Source organism: Stenella coeruleoalba, assembly GCF_951394435.1.
Source record: "Stenella coeruleoalba genome assembly, chromosome: 3".
NCBI lineage: Eukaryota > Metazoa > Chordata > Mammalia > Artiodactyla > Delphinidae > Stenella > Stenella coeruleoalba.
The window spans coordinates 87,985,986-88,003,682 of NC_137148.1; the positions used below are offsets into that span (position 1 = coordinate 87,985,986).

General features: G+C 35.7%; 1 protein-coding gene across 4 annotated transcripts in view; it reads right to left on the reverse strand.

Moving 5' to 3' along the window:
- Window positions 1–17,697, reverse strand: part of FBXL17 (F-box and leucine rich repeat protein 17) — a 479,571-nt gene that overhangs the window by 458,666 nt on the left and 3,208 nt on the right. For 3 of the 4 annotated variants that reach the window (XM_079916975.1, XM_079916974.1, XM_079916977.1), the window contains exons 2-3: window positions 8,734–8,856; window positions 4,888–5,145 (exon numbers count right to left, since the gene is read on the reverse strand). In XM_079916975.1, coding sequence (XP_079773101.1) covers window positions 4,888–5,145; window positions 8,734–8,856 — 381 coding nt within the window. The remainder of the gene's footprint in view (window positions 1–4,887; window positions 5,146–8,733; window positions 8,857–17,697) is intronic. The other variant, XM_079916976.1, reaches the window with a different exon arrangement.

Below are 17,697 nucleotides of genomic sequence, written 5' to 3' on the forward strand. Positions count from 1 at the left end.
AGTCCTCTAGTTTCTTGTTGATCTTTTCTGGTTGTTCTCTCCATTACTGAAAGTAGATTATTAAAGTCTCCAACTACTAATGTAAAACTGTCTTTTCCTCCCTTCAAGTCTTTCCATTTTTGCTTCATATATTTAGGCGCTGTGTTGTTTGAGTCATATATGTTTATAATTGCTATATCTTCCTGATTAATTGAAACTTTTATCAATACATAATGACCTTCATTGTTTCCTGCAACCTTTTTTCACTTAAAATTGATTTTTTTTCTGGTGATAATACAGATCTTCCTCAATTTACAATGGGCTTACATCCTGATAAATCCATCGTAAATTGAAAATATCGTAAGTCAAGAATGCATTAATACACTTAACCCACTGAACATCATAGCTGAGCCTAGCATACCTTAAATGGGCTCAGAACACTTACATTAGCCTATAGTTGAGCAAAACCATCTAACATGAAGCCTGTTTTACAATAAAGTGTTGAGTATTTATGTAATTTCACTGAAATTGAAAAAGAGAACAGTTGTATGGGTACAGAATGGTTATAAGTGTATCAGTTGTTTACCCTCATGATTGTGTGGCTGACTGGGAGCTGCAGCTCACTGCTACTGTCCAGCATCGTAAGAGAGTGTCATACCACATATTGCCAGTCTGGGAAAAGATGAAAATTTAAAATCTGAAGTACAGTTTCTACTGAATGCATATGGCTTTCACACCATCATAAAGTCGAAAAATTTTAAGTTGAACCATCATAAGCTGGGGACCATCTGTATAGCCACTCCAGCTCTGTTTGGTTATTAGTATTTGAGTGGAATATCTTTTCCCATTCTTTTACTTTCAACCTCATTGTGTCTGTATCTGAAATGAGTCTCTTTTAGACTTTATATGCATGATTTATTTTTTTTTTATTCTGCCAATCTTTGCCTTTTAGAGAATTTAATCTATTTATATTTAAAGTACTGATAAAGAATGATTTATTTCCACCGTTTAGCTGTTCATTTACTGTATGTTTCATACTTTTTTTATTGTTGTTCCTCAGTTCCTCCATTACTGCACTTTTTGTATTTGGTAGATTTTATGCAGTGTACCATTTGATTCTCTTCTTATTACTTTCATGTATATATTTTAGTTATTTTCTTAATGGTTATCATGGAGATTACAATTAACATCTGAAACTTATAATAACCTTATTTGAATATTACCATGTTGGTTTCAATAGTATACACCCTATTCCTGTACATCTCTATCCCTCCTACTTTATATGGTTATTACCACAGATGATACATTATGTGCCCATTAACAAAGATTTATAAATACTGTTCTATACATGTGCCTTTTAAATCATATAGAAAAAAATAGTTAAAAACCAAAAATACAATAAATCTATCTTTTACATTTACCTATGTGGTTACTTATACTCGCATTCTTTTTTTCTTCATATGGCTTTCAGTTACTATCTAGTGTCTTTTTATTTCAAAGAGAGTTTGAAGAACTCTCTTTACCACTTCTTGTTAAGGCAAGTCTACAAACGAACTTCCTCAGTTTTTGTTTACCTGGGAATATCTTAATGTCACCTTTACTCTTGGAGAACAGTTTTGCCAGATACAGAGTTCTTGGTTGACATTGTTTCTTCAACACTTTAAATATGTTAGCCAACTACTTTCTGGCTTCCATGGCTTCTGATGAGAAATCAGTTGTTAATCCTATTGAGGATCCCTTGTATGCTATGAATCACTTCTCTGTTGCTTTCAAGATTCTCTTTGGCTCTAGCTTTTGAAAATTAGACTATTATGTGTTTTAATGTAGGCCCCTTTGAAATCATCCTGCTTGGAGTTCACTGAGTTTCTTGGATGTATAGATTCATGTCTTTCACCAAATTTGAACAGTTTGGGCCATATCATTTCTTAAAATACTCTTTCTGCCTCTTTCACTCTCCCTTCACTTTATGGTATCCCAAAGGTCCCTTAGACTCTGTTCACTTCCCTTCATTCTTTCTTCTTTCTGCTCCTCAGACATGATCATTTCATTTGTCCTATTCAGGTTCACTGAGTCTTTCTTCTGCCTGCTCACATTTGATGCTAAATCCTTCTACTAAATTTTTTATATCAGTAATTATACTTTTCAGCACCAAAATTCCTATTTCATTCCTTTTTATACTTTCTAGCTCTTTATTGCTATTCTCATTTTGTTCATGCATCATTTTCTTGAATTCCTTTAGTTCTCTGTCCATGCTTTCCAAACCTTTCAACTTGCTCTACAGAAGCAACAATTCAATCAATTGCTATGTTTAAGAGTAAAAAAGAAAAAAATACCAGGAAAATTAATCAATTATGAAAGCTCCATACTAGGCCTTTTGAAACTTTATTATACATTTTTAAGTTGTTAATTCACTAAAAGTATAATGTAGTCCACATCAGGGCTTATCAAATATCACTGGGTCATGAAATTAATTTACTGAGTGGATCAAGATCAACATTCATTTAACATAATAGTACAGAATAGAAAATATCAATTGCACTGTTCATAAGGCTATATATTACTTCATAAAAGTTTTACTTCTATTTTGTGTATATATGAAAGCCATTCTCTTTCTACTATACCGTAACACTATCCCAACAGAAGAAAGAGGCTAAAAGAGGACCTACCACAGCACCATCTTAAGCATAGGAAAGGATTACTCATTGTACTGCAATGAGGTTCATATGCAATTACTTTTAAAAATTACTTAGAATGAAAACAATTTATTTTACTACTTTTATCAGATTATTACTTCATATATAACTAATTCATAATTCAGAAACCATAAAAATCTGAAGCAAACATCTAATCTATCATAAATTAATGGGTTCCAAAATACCTCACATTCTAGGGAAGATTTACATAATTAGTCTCAAAGCTGTAAATATTAGATAAATTCATAATACTTAACTGGCATATTGTCTTGTTCCTTAAAGAACTTTTTAGTTTCCCTCTATTTCAACCATAAATATGACCTTATTTTTACAAGGAACACCCTTGGCACTCTGGTCGACTGGTACCTATTTGTGTTATATCAGATTTAAATATATAGCAAATTTAATCCATTTCTTAATAAATACATAGACTTTTTTAAATGTTTCATTGTGAAGTATAACTTGCTGGGAAATTTCCGTCACAAAAAAATCACGCCATGTCTATAAAATTTATAATTTACCTCAAAGATTAATTTGTTTTAACAGACTTAAGAACTTCATAAAATGCTTTGCTAGTGAATAATCCTGTACATAGCAGAAATAGATCAGGACAAATATTACAACAGGTAAGACTGTTGTTGCACAATTAGCCTGTGCAGACAAAATAGGCTCCCTTATAAATTGCAGGATTCTTAACACATAAATTGGATTGACACACCTAGTACTATTTAGGATAGTCATTCCAAATTTCTTCTAATACTGAGCTTTCAGTTAATTCATATGCAGTGTTTAAATTTAGGGATCTTCAGGAACTTCCCTCGTGGTCCAGTGGTTAAGACTCCGTGCTCCCAATGCAGGGGGCCCGGGTTTGATCCCTGGTCAGGGAAATAGATCCCACATGCGGCAACTAAGAGCCTGCATGCCACAACTAAAAGATCCCACATGCTGCAATTAAAAAGATCCTGCATGCTGCAACTAAAAAGATCCTGTATGCCGCAACAAAGATCTCACACGTGGCAACGAAGATCCCACGTGCTGCAATTAAGACCCAGCACAGCCAAATAAATAAATAAATATTTAAATAAATCAATAAATTTAGGGATCTTTGTATTATTTCTGACTTCGTCTCAGATCAGACTTAAGTCTAGGACTTTACTGATACTCTGCTTTTCCTGGGAACTATTAGGACTACATCTCAATTCTAAACTTAGAAAATAGTTCTGACAAAGTTCTTGAGTGGAATTATTAATTCTTTCTTTCAACAAATGTTTGCCAAGGGCACTGTGAGTAGAGTGGTACATGTGCATAGCCTCTGCCCTCATGGAACAGGCTCCTTTATTCAAGGTCTAGAAGAGTACAGTCTATTGGCATGGAAAAAATGGAAAGACTGTAGGGCAGTAGGGCTTTGGAGAATCCAAGCTTCAAATCCCAGGTCCACTGTCTACTACACATTAGGCAAGTTTCTTAATCTCTCTAAGCCTTAATCTCTCCCTTTACAAAATGAGTTTAAATCAACTATTTCCACAAAGTTATTTCAAAGGTTAAATAAAAACTACAAAAAGTGCCTAGTACAATAGAGGGAATATTACTAAATATTCAAAATATTCACAAATTCAGGGACTGGCACATAGAATCCATTCAATATCCACTCTGAGACAAGAAACCTTAAATACCATTTCCAAAGAAAGTGAATCAACCAGAAAATACACATGATACTATATTTAATCCAATTATTGCACCTAATATAGGTAATTACCATCTTTTTCTTCATTTTATACTCCTTAACTTGGACTTCCATTTAAAAGATATTTTAAAACATGTAAGCATGTCATCTAGTAACATAAAAGAGGAATTAAAAGTTAATTTTTAAAACCTCATGCTGACCCAAACTGCATACTGTTGTTACCTAAAGCAAAATTTCGCATAAAATTTAAGTAACAAAGGAATAAATTAATAAAATGGCTGGTCAAAGAAGTTCAGGCACTTATTAAAAAACACAAAAAAGTTAATTTATCAATTACAGCCATGGAACTCTAGTTCACTAACCCAAATATTCATAGATACATAAAAAGGATGACTTATTTTAGTCTCTGAACATTACAATATGTATGTTGCTATGTATGTTGCTACAACATAGCAATCTTTCAAAGTGTTGCTGCAAGAAAACATGTTGAGTTAATACAAGTAAAACCATTTTGTAGATGCTAAAATTTACCTGTTTGAGTCCTTCATCAGTAAGTTTGTCCTGGTTGCCTACATGAACTTTCTGAAGTAAAGGACAGTGAGAAGCAACCGCAATAATAGAGGTGTCAGAAAGCTGTTTACACCTGTAGGCTGTATACCTAAGAAGTCCAGGACACTTAAATGCTAGAACACACACGCCAGTATCAGACATACTGCGACAATCAGAAATGTTGATTTCAATTATATTTTGACTTCTTGATGCAATTTTTTCCAATAATTCATCAGTGACCTATGAGAGAGAAGAAAAGCAAAAATTTAAAAATCTGCTAAAAGTAGAAACTTACATTCTATTCTTTTATTAAATTCTCCCCAATAAATAATAATTAGATTATAGCATGAAAACCACAATCAAAAGAAAACCTTCTTACTTAATATTAAAGCATAATAAGAACTGTGGTATAATAAAAAAATATATTTGGTCTTTGTCTCCAGTTCCTGGAACAGAGCTCCTAAAGTTCTAGGAATTTCCTGAGTGATAGGAATGTCTTTTGTTATTTTTAACAAGCCCCTTTTACCATGCCTGAGTTTATACTTAAGTTGGGGCTCCTAGATAGCTTCAGGATGGGGGCTGGTCACCAGAAAGACCAAACACCATGTGATTAGAGGGCGGAAACTTTCAGCCCCATCCTCCGATTTCCTGGGAGGGAAGGGGAGCTGGAGACTGGATTATAAAAACTCTTGAACACTGAGATTTGAAGGGCTTCTGGGTTGGTGAATACATCAAAGTGCTGGGAGGTCAATGTGGATGTAAACAATATAGAAGCTCCAAACTCTCTCCCCCCATACCTTGCCCTATGCGTATTTTCCATTTGGCTGGTCCTGGTTTACATCCTCTATAATAAATCAGTGAACATAGTATTTTCCTGAGTTGTGATCATTCTAGCAAATTATCACACCTAAGGAGAGGGTTGGGGGAACTTCCAAATTTACACCTGGTCAGTCAAAAGTATAGGTGGCTCCTAGGACTTGTGACTGGCATATGAAGTGGAGACAGTCTTATGGGACTGAGCCCTTAACCTGTGAGGTCTGCACTAACTCCAGGAGTTAGCGTCATAATTGAACTGAATTGTTGGACACACATTTGGTGTCAGAGACTTTGTTGTCAGAATGGAAAAAACCACAGATTTGGTGTCAGAAAACACCAAGTGATAATGTATGTGTTAGTTTTCATTAAACGCCTAAAAATCTATCCTTATTAGGAAAACATACTTTAAACTTTCAAACTCACCAAAAACTCCCCACAAACAAAATTGTATTGAGATTTGGAGTTGGTTCTGTTTTTAACCCAACAAATAGTATATATCAGCCATCATGATGTACGACTCTTGACTTTTCACACTTATTATGAGATGATACCTACCAAAGTATATACATTTCAATTGTTTTACTACTTTTATCAGAATACATTACATATAACTAAATCCATAGCTTAGACAATATATCATTTTGGGTTTCAGCACACTGAAGACTTCATAGAAAAGTCCATTAAAAAAAAGTTTTTCTCGGGCTTCCCTGGTGGTGCAGTGGTTGAGAGTCCGCCTGCTGATGCAGGGGACACGGGTTTGTGCCCCAGTCCGGGAAGATCCCACATGCCGCAGAGCGGCTGGGTCCGTGAGCCATGGCCGCTGAGCCTGCGCGTCCGGAGCCTGTGCTCCGCAATGGGAGAGGCCACAACAGTGAGAGGCCCATGTACCGCAAAAAAAAAAAAAAAAAAAAAAAGTTTTTCTCGGAAGACTCAAAGCTCCCTGTAAGTAACCTTAAAATTCATCTGCTGAAAAATTCATATGGCCATCTCAATTCTTTAAACAAATTTTAAAAACCAACCTCTACACATTCCCTGCCCAATCATATTTCCAAAAAAAGAAAACAGAGTTAACATTATTCAAGTCTTTTGTGTAAAAATAATGATGAGAAATGATGAAAATGCACATGATGAAATTTAGAAAGGAAAAAGAAGGGCTTCCCTGGTGGCGCAGTGGTTAAGTATCTGGATGCCCATCAATGCAGGGGACACAGGTTTGAGCCCTGGTCTGGGAAAATCCCACATGCCACAGAGCAACTAAGCCCATGCACCACAACTACTGAGCCTGAACTCTAAAGCCCACGAGCCACAACTACTGAGCCCGCGTGCCACTACTGAAGCCCACGCACCTAGAGCCCGTGCTCCGCAACAAGAGAAGCCACTGCACAACGAGAAGCCCATACACTGCAATGAAGAGTAGCCCCCGGCCACCACAACTAGAGAAAGCCCACACACAGCAACGAAGACCCAACGCAGCCAAAAATAAATAAATAAATAAATTTATTTAAAAAAAAAAAAGAAAGGAAAAAGGAAAGAATTGGAGTGTTGAGGGATACAAGGAGTTAAGAGCCAAGGTTGAAAATACCTTTGTTTATGCTTGTTGGAAACAGCATACCTCTCTTTTTTTTTTTTTCTTTTTTCACCTCCAGATCTAACTACCAGGAGAGGGGAAAAGCTCTTCTTAGTCTGAGTTTGTAACAAATAGCTCAGACAACCAAGACTAATGAAGTAAAGAGCCAATGGATTACTTCACGTTATCTCTCTCCACTGTACCAGCCACAACTAACTAAGTATTCACCATTCCCCCTGGACACAAATTTCATGAACCTGGACAGGTAAATGACTAATTCTGTAACTGTCTTAACCTCTTACCAATGAGGCAGTAAAACAAAAAGAAAACTCATACACAAATGCTCAGGAACTTGCTTATTTTGTTTAAAGTACATGTGTCTATAAACACACACAAATGCTACCACTGGTGTGTTGGAGTTGGCTTGTACCAAATCACAAAAGTCTATAGTATATACCACTTTCGAAGTCAGTCATATCACTACATTCAGTGACATCACATTGGTAGCTTGAAATGGGTCATGGTGAAAATATTTGTACAACAAAAACTGGAAAATGTAACAAATCAGGGCTTTTTCTTTGCTCATTTGTTTTTGAAAGCCAGCTGTTAAACATTTAGCAGCACATCACTAACAATATCATGGAAGGATTTAGAGCAGGTTTAGTAGTCTAATAAAATCCTATTCTTATTGGATATCTTTTTTATGTTTCCAATGCCAAGCACTGAAAACCAAGTTTAAGGGAAGAATTTAACAAGTCCAACAAATTATTTGTAATAAGCACTATTAACTATCTTCTTTCCTAATTTATGCCACCATATAAACATATTGGCAGTCGGGCAGTGGGGAGGATTAGAAAATTCATCAAAATGAAAATTAAAACAAAATGAGTTATCTTATTCCATTTTGCTTCCATTTCTTCACACGAAATAACATTATAAGTATACTGTTATGAAAAGTATAATAATAATAATAAATTAATAGGGATAATGATAGTATCAACTCATAAGATGGTTGATCAAATGAACACATATAAAGCTCAGTGAACAGTGTGTATGTGGCACATCAGCAGCACTATATAAATGTTTGCCTTATTTTCTACTATTAAACTAATATTCGTAAAATGACCCCTCCAAAAAATGAAAAGTTTAATAACTCTTTTTAAAGGTAGTAAAAACTGGGGGGGGGGGGGGGGAATGAAGAGGACTAAGACAAAGAGGATTAAGAACCAACCCAAAATTACCAATCCAAACTAAAAAATGTATTCTTCATCATAGGAACCTAGCTTCAACTTGAATTTGAAAAAAAATTACTAAAGCACAGAATTATAGATTACAGTCATTTGAACTATCTTGAAAAACAGCGTGAAAGAAGTGATTTCTGAGGAGGAAAAAGATATTTTTTGAATAGGTCAACCTGAGTATTTCTTTAGAATTAGAATCCATACCTGCTGACGACTACTAAGATCCAGCTGCTTCCAAAACTGGAAATCTAAACAAAGGTCACGCCAGTACTTGCAAACCAATGATGCAGAAAGGCAACGCTCATCCAGGGATAAATTGGAAAATATCTGTGAATAAAAAAGGAACCACATAATATGCGCTAAAAATTTTAAAGGCAGTTAGAAAAAATTACCCTTTTTTTTTTTAATTTACCCTTTCTGTCGAGGTCTGACTTTAAATAGATCGCAGTGAGGGAGCTACTCTGCTATGTAAGACACCCTGACCCAGAAGCAGGTCATCTACAAATGGTTTAGCACCAGGTTCCCTATGAAAGTGCGTTGTGTGAAGGGCGAGGGGGCACAACAGGCAAGGGGGTGGCCGCCTTTCCAGCCATGAAAAATCAACTTTAAAAACAGAAAACCATCTTAAGTACAAGTGGCCATTATTAAAAGAGTCATTGTTATGGACTGTCCTAAAGAGGAAGTATGATATGGGAGAAGCTAAGAACACAACCAAGAGAGGGGAAAAAAAGCAAACACTCAAATTACTAAAATCATGAATAAATAGAGACATTATTACCAGCCTTACAAAAACAAAATTATAAGAGAATATTATGAACACTGTATGCCAACAAATTAGATAACCTAAAGGAAACAAACTTCTAGAAACATAAAAACTACAAAAAACTGACTCAGAAGAAATAGAAAATTTGAATAGACCTATAACAAGTAGAAATATTAAATCAGTAATCTAAAAACTTCTAACAAAGAAAGACCAAGGACCAGATGGCCTCAATAGTGATATATTTAAAGAGGAACAAATACAAATTCTTCTTAAATTCTTCCCAAAATTGGAGCATGAGGGAACCCTTGCTAATTCATTCTATGAGGTTAGCATTACCCTCATACCAAAGCCAAAAACATCACAAGAAAACTATAGACCAACATCACAAGAAAACTATAGACCAACGTTCCTTATGAATTTAAATGCAAACAATCCTAACAAAATACATTTGACCCTTGAACAATGCAGAGGTTTGGGGTGCTGACCCTCAATGCAGTCGAAAACCCAAGTATCACTTTTGGTTGGCCCTCCCTATATGCGGTTCCTCACCCATGGATTCAACCAACCAAGCATCATGTAGTACTACAGTATTTACTCTTGAAAAGAAATCTGCATGTAAGAAAACCTGCACAGTTCAAATCCATGTTGTTCAAGGGTCAACTGTATTAGCAAACTGAATCCAGCAGCATATTAAAAGGATCATACACCATGGCCAAGTGGGATCTATCCCAGGAATGCAAAGATGGTTCAACATGCAAAAATAAATCCATTTAACATATTAATCCATTTAACCATATTAATAAAATGAAGGTTTAAAAAACCCAACCAACTCAATTAATGCAGAAAAAGCATTTGACAAACTCCAATACCCTTTCTTGACAAAAAATACTCAGAAAACTAGGAATAAAAGGAAACTTCCTTAATGTGATAGATGGCATCTATAAAAGTTCCACAATTATCATTATACCTAATAGTGAAAGACTGAATGTTTTCCCCTGAGATGAGGAACAAGAAAAAGATTTCTACCATCTCCACTCCTATGCAACATCGTATTGGAGATTCTGGCCTGGGCAATTATGTAAGGAAAAGAAATAAAAGGCATCCAGGTTAGAAAGGAAGAATTAAAATGTTCCATAGTCACAGATATCATGATCTTATATACAGAAAAAAAATACATACAAAAATTTAGAGCTAATAAGCAAATATTTCTGTATACTAGCAATGAACAAATCAGAAATGAAATAAGAAAGCACTTCTATTTGCAACAGCATCAAAGAATACTTTTTTATACTTTCCACTTCTTCATACTGAGATTTCCCATTTGTTGGGTCAATGTTATCATATTCTTCTATAATTTAAATCATGTTTCCTTCCATTCTTTTAACATGTTTATAATAGCAGTTTAAAGTTTTATCTGCTAAGTCTAATATCTGTGCCTACTCAGCTTCTATTAACTGCTTTCTTTTCTCTCAGTATAGGTTCCATTTTTTTCTGTCTCTTTACATGTCTCAATTTTTCATTCAAAACCAGACATTTTAGATAACATATTGTAGCAACTCTGGAATTTGATTTACTTTTCAGAATTGTTTTTCAACTTTAATCTCCCTGGCCTTAAATGGTAGGATATGAGTCCCCTGAAGTTTGAATGTCTCTGCTCAAGTTTTAATTCTTATTCATATTTGTTTTTAGCCTGGCTTCCTAGGGAGGTCAACCTGTGTCTAAATTGCTTAGTTTCCAGCTAGTTATTTGGGCAAAGATATGCTCAAACATCTCAAGTCTGCTCTCCAATCTGTGCGTGGGATGGGAAAAGCATATTCAAGGCTTATACTCAAGTCTGCTTTAGCCCTTGCTTTCTGCTAGATACTCTCAAGTCTCCCCTGCACATATGCATAGTTTCAGAGTAAGCCAAGGATATGTTAAGAGCTTATTGTCCGTTTATGGTTCTCTCTTTTCCAAGGTCTGCCTGTTAAACTCCTAGCTCGTCCCGCACTCATCCCAACTGGCACCACAACATGAGACTTGCAAATATGTAGGTTTTCACCATTTTTTTCCTAACAAGTTCATCACTTTTAGTTGACAAACACAGGTTGTTACTTATTGCCCCAAACTAAGTTACCCTCTTAAGACACCTAAGCTGCTGGTTTTCCAAACTCCTGATTCTTGCCAAACGTACTGGGGTTCGAGGGTACAGTAGGGGCCTCATTCAAGTGTGGTGTAGACCTCCACTATTCTTACCTGAAGCTCTAGTAGTTTTCCTAAGAATAAATGCGTCTCATTTTGTTGTGTGCTTTTGGTCGATTTCCAAAGCCCAAATAGTTTTGGGCAATTCTTTCCAGTTATTTTATATATATATATATATATATATATATATAAAAATATAAAATTTATATATATTTGTTTTGTGTTTGTGGAGACGATTCACCAAACTCTTCATGCAGCCAAAGCTGGAAGTCCCTCTCTGGTGGATATTTTTAATGCTTGTTCCCCTCATTTTATAGATGAGAGAATTTAGAGAGATTTAGAGAGACTAGATCATTTGTTTAAGGTTAAAGGACTACATGGCTTTAAAGGGCTAATTTGTCCCTTAACAAAGAGAAGATTCGTGGAACATAGTCACTGGAACCAAGAAACACCTTGTTTAAAATATGTCCGACTTTCGATCGTACCTTCTTTGAACCTTAGTTTTCTCCTTTGTAAAAGTGAGAGGATTGTTATCAACACAAAATTGACTAATCTAGATAGATCTACATGGGTCTTATTTATTCAGGTGAAAGGAAATTAATAAGTGAGTAAAGATAAAACCAGTACCAGCAAAGATGGATAAAAGTAAAAAGGCAAAATACTCAGCTAAAATACCAATGCATATTTAATAGATCTTTGCATATGGCTTGTGGTAGGCAACCTACAAAATGGCCCTCAATGACCCCACCTGCTGGTATTTACACCTGTGTAATTCTCTCCTCTTGAGGGTAAGCTGGATTTACTGACTCACTTCTAATGAACAGAGTATGGCAGAAGAGATTAGATTAAGAAAAGTGTGGCTTCCATTTTGAGTGTTCTCGACTCTGTTGCTCTATGTGATTAGCCCTATGGAGAAGCCCAAATGGCATGGCAAGGAACTTAAGCATCTGGCCAACGGCCAGTAAGGACCTGAGGCCTGCCAAAAACCATGCAAGTAAGCTTGGGTGAAAATTCTCAAGTCCCAGTCCAGTAGCCCCAACAAACACCTGAATATAACCTCATAAGAGACCTTGGATCAGAAGGACCCAGCTAAGCCACAAAGGGATTCTAACCCACAGAAAATATGAGATAATAAATGTTTGTGGTTTTAAACTGCATAATTTGTTAAACAGAAATAATTAACTAACACGTGTTTAAATATTCCCACTTTTCTTTCTGTCATTAAAATGCTATCTCGTCCCTATCCTAACTCCTCAGAAAAAAACTACTATGCACCATGCTATTTTCTTAACTCATTTAACAAACATCTGTGCACATGTACCTAGGTTTCTGTGGGAGACACTAAGACATGAGATTTATTCACTGGTTTCAAGATTATATGGTCAAAGGCATTTCTGAATTATCTTTGGATCATCTGAGATTCAAGAGAAAGAACATTTCAAAGGTTGCTTTGAAGAAAGAGAACATAGGTCTGTAAAGGACTGGCCTGGAACATTTTTGCTAAATAAGAAAGAGGAAAAAATGACAATGAAAAAACTGAAATGGCACTTGCATCAAGCCAGGAAATTGCTTACTTTAACACAGGCCTGTTAGCAATGTCTTTAGCGTGACAGAAGTCCAAGCCAAGTAGGTACTCTAACGCTGTATTAGATCGAGGGATCTATCATCTTATATCTTGTTGCTCTTTCATCACTGCCCTAATTTATAGGGTTGAAAATGGGTTACTCTTTTAATACAAGTGGTCTAGCCCTGGAAAAGGGAAGAGGAAGCAAAGGACAAGCAGCTGCCTTTTATAGTGTGATCTGGAAGTCATATACATTGCTTCCACTTACATTCTATTATCCAATATTTAGTCACATAGCCACCCCTATATGAGAGACTAAGAAAGTCTCTCGTTAGGTAATCATGTGCCTAACTAGAACACGATGGGTACTGTTACTAAAAAGAATATAAGGCGAACGGATATTGGGAAACAACAATGACTTCTAGTCAGGACCTGGGTTGAAAACATGCTTAATATTCTTGATCTTTACTGGCAGATCTGGACAATGCAACTAAGCTATTAATTACCAGAAAATGTACAAGCCATATTACTGATATAATCTGAACTAATCACTACCAGGCCAATATCCAAATATTTCTAAAACTTGAAGATTCTATTTTTGACTGAGGCATTGACATAAGGTATCAGAAGATACTTCAGACTAAAAAAACTTCCAGAGAACGTATCACTGCTTAACATTTGGTCATACATATCCCACAGACCTTTACAGTACTTAAAAATCAACCATGCCAACACCTACATTTGGCCATTTCATTTCTTGATGAAGAGATCTTATGTGCTATCAGATATTACTACAGAAAGGACTTAAGGCTTATGAGCATGCAGACTGTATGCAAGTTATAGAAATATAAGAAGTAAATCTGTGTAGCTATTTTATATTGACTATCTTCTCTATGTCAGTTTAACTTTTTTGGCCTTTTCAATTTTTTTCCTATGTACACCATATCTTGCCTCTTTCTTAAATATTCTACTTATATTGCTTGCCAAAAGCTTGAAAGTAAAATTTACTAAACAGTCTGTTGAATAAAGCACCATTTAGAAAAACAGAGACACAAAACATATTTCTGGTACTTTTTTTTTTTTTTGGCCACACGGGGCTTGCAGGGATCTTAGTTCTCCGACCCGGGATTGAACCTGGGCCCCGGCAGTGAAAGCAGTGAGTCCTAACCACTGGACCTCCAGGGAATTCCCTTTCTGGTATTTTTCTAACCGTACAGCCATAGGGAAGTCACAGATTCTAAAACTATTTCCTAATCTGTAAAATAATTTCTCACAATTTAATCATTAAAATTTAAAGCACAGCAAACTAATAAAACCCCCAACTGTTACTACATAGAGTGTTAGTCTATAGCAAAGTCAGGTATTTACACAAGAATAAGTTTTATTCGAAAGCCAGTCACAAAATTCAATAAAACAAGACTTTTTTTTAAGTATTTTGGGAGGAGACACTATGAAATAATGTGTTCTTTTGACATATCTCCATTATTCTCTGAGCACTTCCTTGCATTCTGGCTCAAAATATTCCAAGCTCATCTTGTGCTTTACTTGTCCCAGTCCTGGAATCAGTCATTTCTCCAAGGAACACTGATTCCTTTTAGCAGAGAATGATATTTAGAAGCTAAGATCTGGACACTAAGTGTACTCACTGTCTTGCGTATTGCTGCTCAAAGATCCTCTCAGAGGGCAGAGCGAGGGAATGCATGCATGTATGTATGTATGTATGTAACCAATCTCCCATCACTGTTGCTAGCTTCTTCCACCACATGGATGCCCTTACCACATCACTTGAACACCAAATTGGCCAAGACTTGGGCAAGATTCTTTATTTCTAATTGAAGTATAGTTGATTCACAATATTATAGTAGTTTCAGGTGTACAACATAGTGATTCAATATTTTTACAGTTATACTCCATTTAAAGTCATTACAAAATAATGGCTATATTTCCCAGTGCTGGACAATATATGTTTGTTGCTTCAAGATTCTTGATAAGCATAAAACAGGATATTTAACCAAAGGTAAGTAACTTTTTAAGAAACTATTATTTTAATATTAAATGCTTCCATATTTGCCTTCACATATCTTCCCTTACATTCTCTATCATTTATACAACCTGGTATCTTACGTTGGTAAAGAACAGCTTAAGGTTACTCCCCTTGACAGCTACTCTTTACAAGGCGCCAAAATGTATAGCCTTCTCAAAATGAGAAGAAAAAAAATCTCACCTTTTGGTAGCCTGATTTGATTTAAATTATCCAAGATTACTAGGCATTCTCCAGCAAAGAACAATCTTGAACCTGACTTCCTAAGGACACTCCATTTTAGCACTGGCTAAACCATCCCTAGAACTCCAGAGCCATACTTTCTAGAATTTATCTGGTATTGGAGCCTTAAGTCAAAGCACTCATGAAAAGCTACATGTAACTTAGCTCCTCTTACCCACTAGTAATCTACATTCAAAGCTTTAAAAAGTCGCATCACTTTTTTTCTTCAACTCCCATTGTCATTGCTTTTATCCTTGTTTTCATATTTGAAAAAAACAGATCAGATACATAAGCTTTCCTCCAAAGCACACCTCTCTTATAAAACTCTTCCTCGATCACTAAAGCAACCTGTTCATAATAAAGCTATAAAAATACAAATTTAACAACTACTGATACATTATCACAGATGCATTCATGGTGAAGTGGTTTTCTAATGATGGTGATAGATTTTGGGTCTCTCACCTGGTTTCCTTTGGAAAGAAATAGTCTGCTGACAGAGAGCAAGATATCTAAATATATACCATACAAAGCCTCTAAAATTTAAATATAGATTCAAAATACCCAGTTACTCAAATAGCTACTACTTAAAGAAAAATATTCCATTGCTATCATTTGGTAAAACTGTTATAGTGGATCCACTACATAAAAATATAATTGTGATATCAGTAGGTAAGGTTGCTTAAAGTAATAAAGGCAACAGGTAGCAAAGACTGAAGCTAGCTTATGTGATCCAAAACAATCCATTTACCAGTCCAAGATCATATGTAACAGGCTTAAGTACTTTAGAAAATGCTATTCCCACAGTTGACCTTTGAAGAGCCAGTCCCTGCTTCTCAAATTTCTAATATTTAAAGACACAATTCAACCTTACAGACCCAATTATAAAATTAGCCTCTGACTCATAATGGTTAGATGTTGGCTGGTGTAAGCTTCCCCCCACTCCCTAGTTCAGGAATCTCTTTCATAAATTTCTGAGAGAAGACTATTTAAGCCCTTTTACACCATATGTTGAAAAGATCTCTAAACCTGGAAACACTGAGCTGGGTTCTAGCCCAGGGTCTGCCATTCACTATCTGAAATGTCTTGGGGTAAGCCATATCACTTCTACAGGCCTGTTTCTTCATGCATAAGAAGTAGGGAGTGACAAGATGACCTCAAAGGTCTCTTCCTGAAGTTACATAACTATGATTTCCAATGAAGTTCACCATTTTAAGAAAAAATTCATTTCATCTTTACAGAGCTCCTACAGTCAGAAAGGACTTTTTAAATTTTCAGAGAATCACATTCTTCAACCCTGAAATTCCACTTCTTGAAATCTACCCTAGAAAAATGACCACATGTGCATAGAAAACATCTATTAGCATTGTTTACAATAGTAATAAATTGAAAACATCCAATTATACCATACTGAAATAAATATAGTATGGCATAATACTATGGGATACTATACAACAGTTAAAAAGAATGAAGGAAACCATACACTCACTAATTAAAAAAACCCTCCAAATCATACTGTTAATGAAAACAATTGCAGAACATGTACATTTTGATGCCATTTACGAAAGGCTATGAAGTTTTACACAGGGCTCTCTACAAAGAAAAAAATATTCTGGAACTGCACAGTCCAGTACAGTAGCTGCCAGCCACGCATGACTACTGATCCCTGAAATGCAGCTACTGTGACTAAGAAACTGAATTTTAAATTTTATTTCATTTTAACTACTTTAAATTTAAATAGCAACATGTGGCTAGCGGCTACTGTACTCCACAGTACAACTCTAGAGGAAAAATCTAAACTGATAACAGTGGTTAGTGACCTCTGGAGAGAAAACTAGATAGGAGAGTAGGGGGTGAACCAAGGCCAACTTTTGCTTTACGGGCATTATTTGAATATTTTAAAACAAGTAATACTACTTACATAAAAGTAAAATTGAAAAAGAAAAAGCCCTATTGATATTGGGCCAAAAAATCTGCCTATGAACCACAGTAGAAAGAATTTAGTTTTCTTTTGCTGTTGCCATACCTGGAAAAAACTGAGCAAGTATGGTAGTTTGAGTCAACTTCCCTAAAAACATCTTTGAATCACATTTCCTCACGTCTCTCTCCCAAACTCTCTCCCCTCCACATCCCCCTTTTCTACAACTGTAGTAACTTCTGGTACAAAGGCCGCAGCAATACAATTATAGAAGTTATCGCCCATTATCAGGGGAGTAGGACATACTTTCTAATGGGGATAATGGATTTGTGCCTCTCCATGCAACAACTCTCTGGTACTGTAAAGAAAATTGTCATAGCTCCCTAAGTCTTCTCTTCTCCACGCCTAAACAGAGCCAGAAACTCTTCACCATCCAATGGCTCTACTGTGGCTCAAAACAACAACTCAGGATAGAAACACTC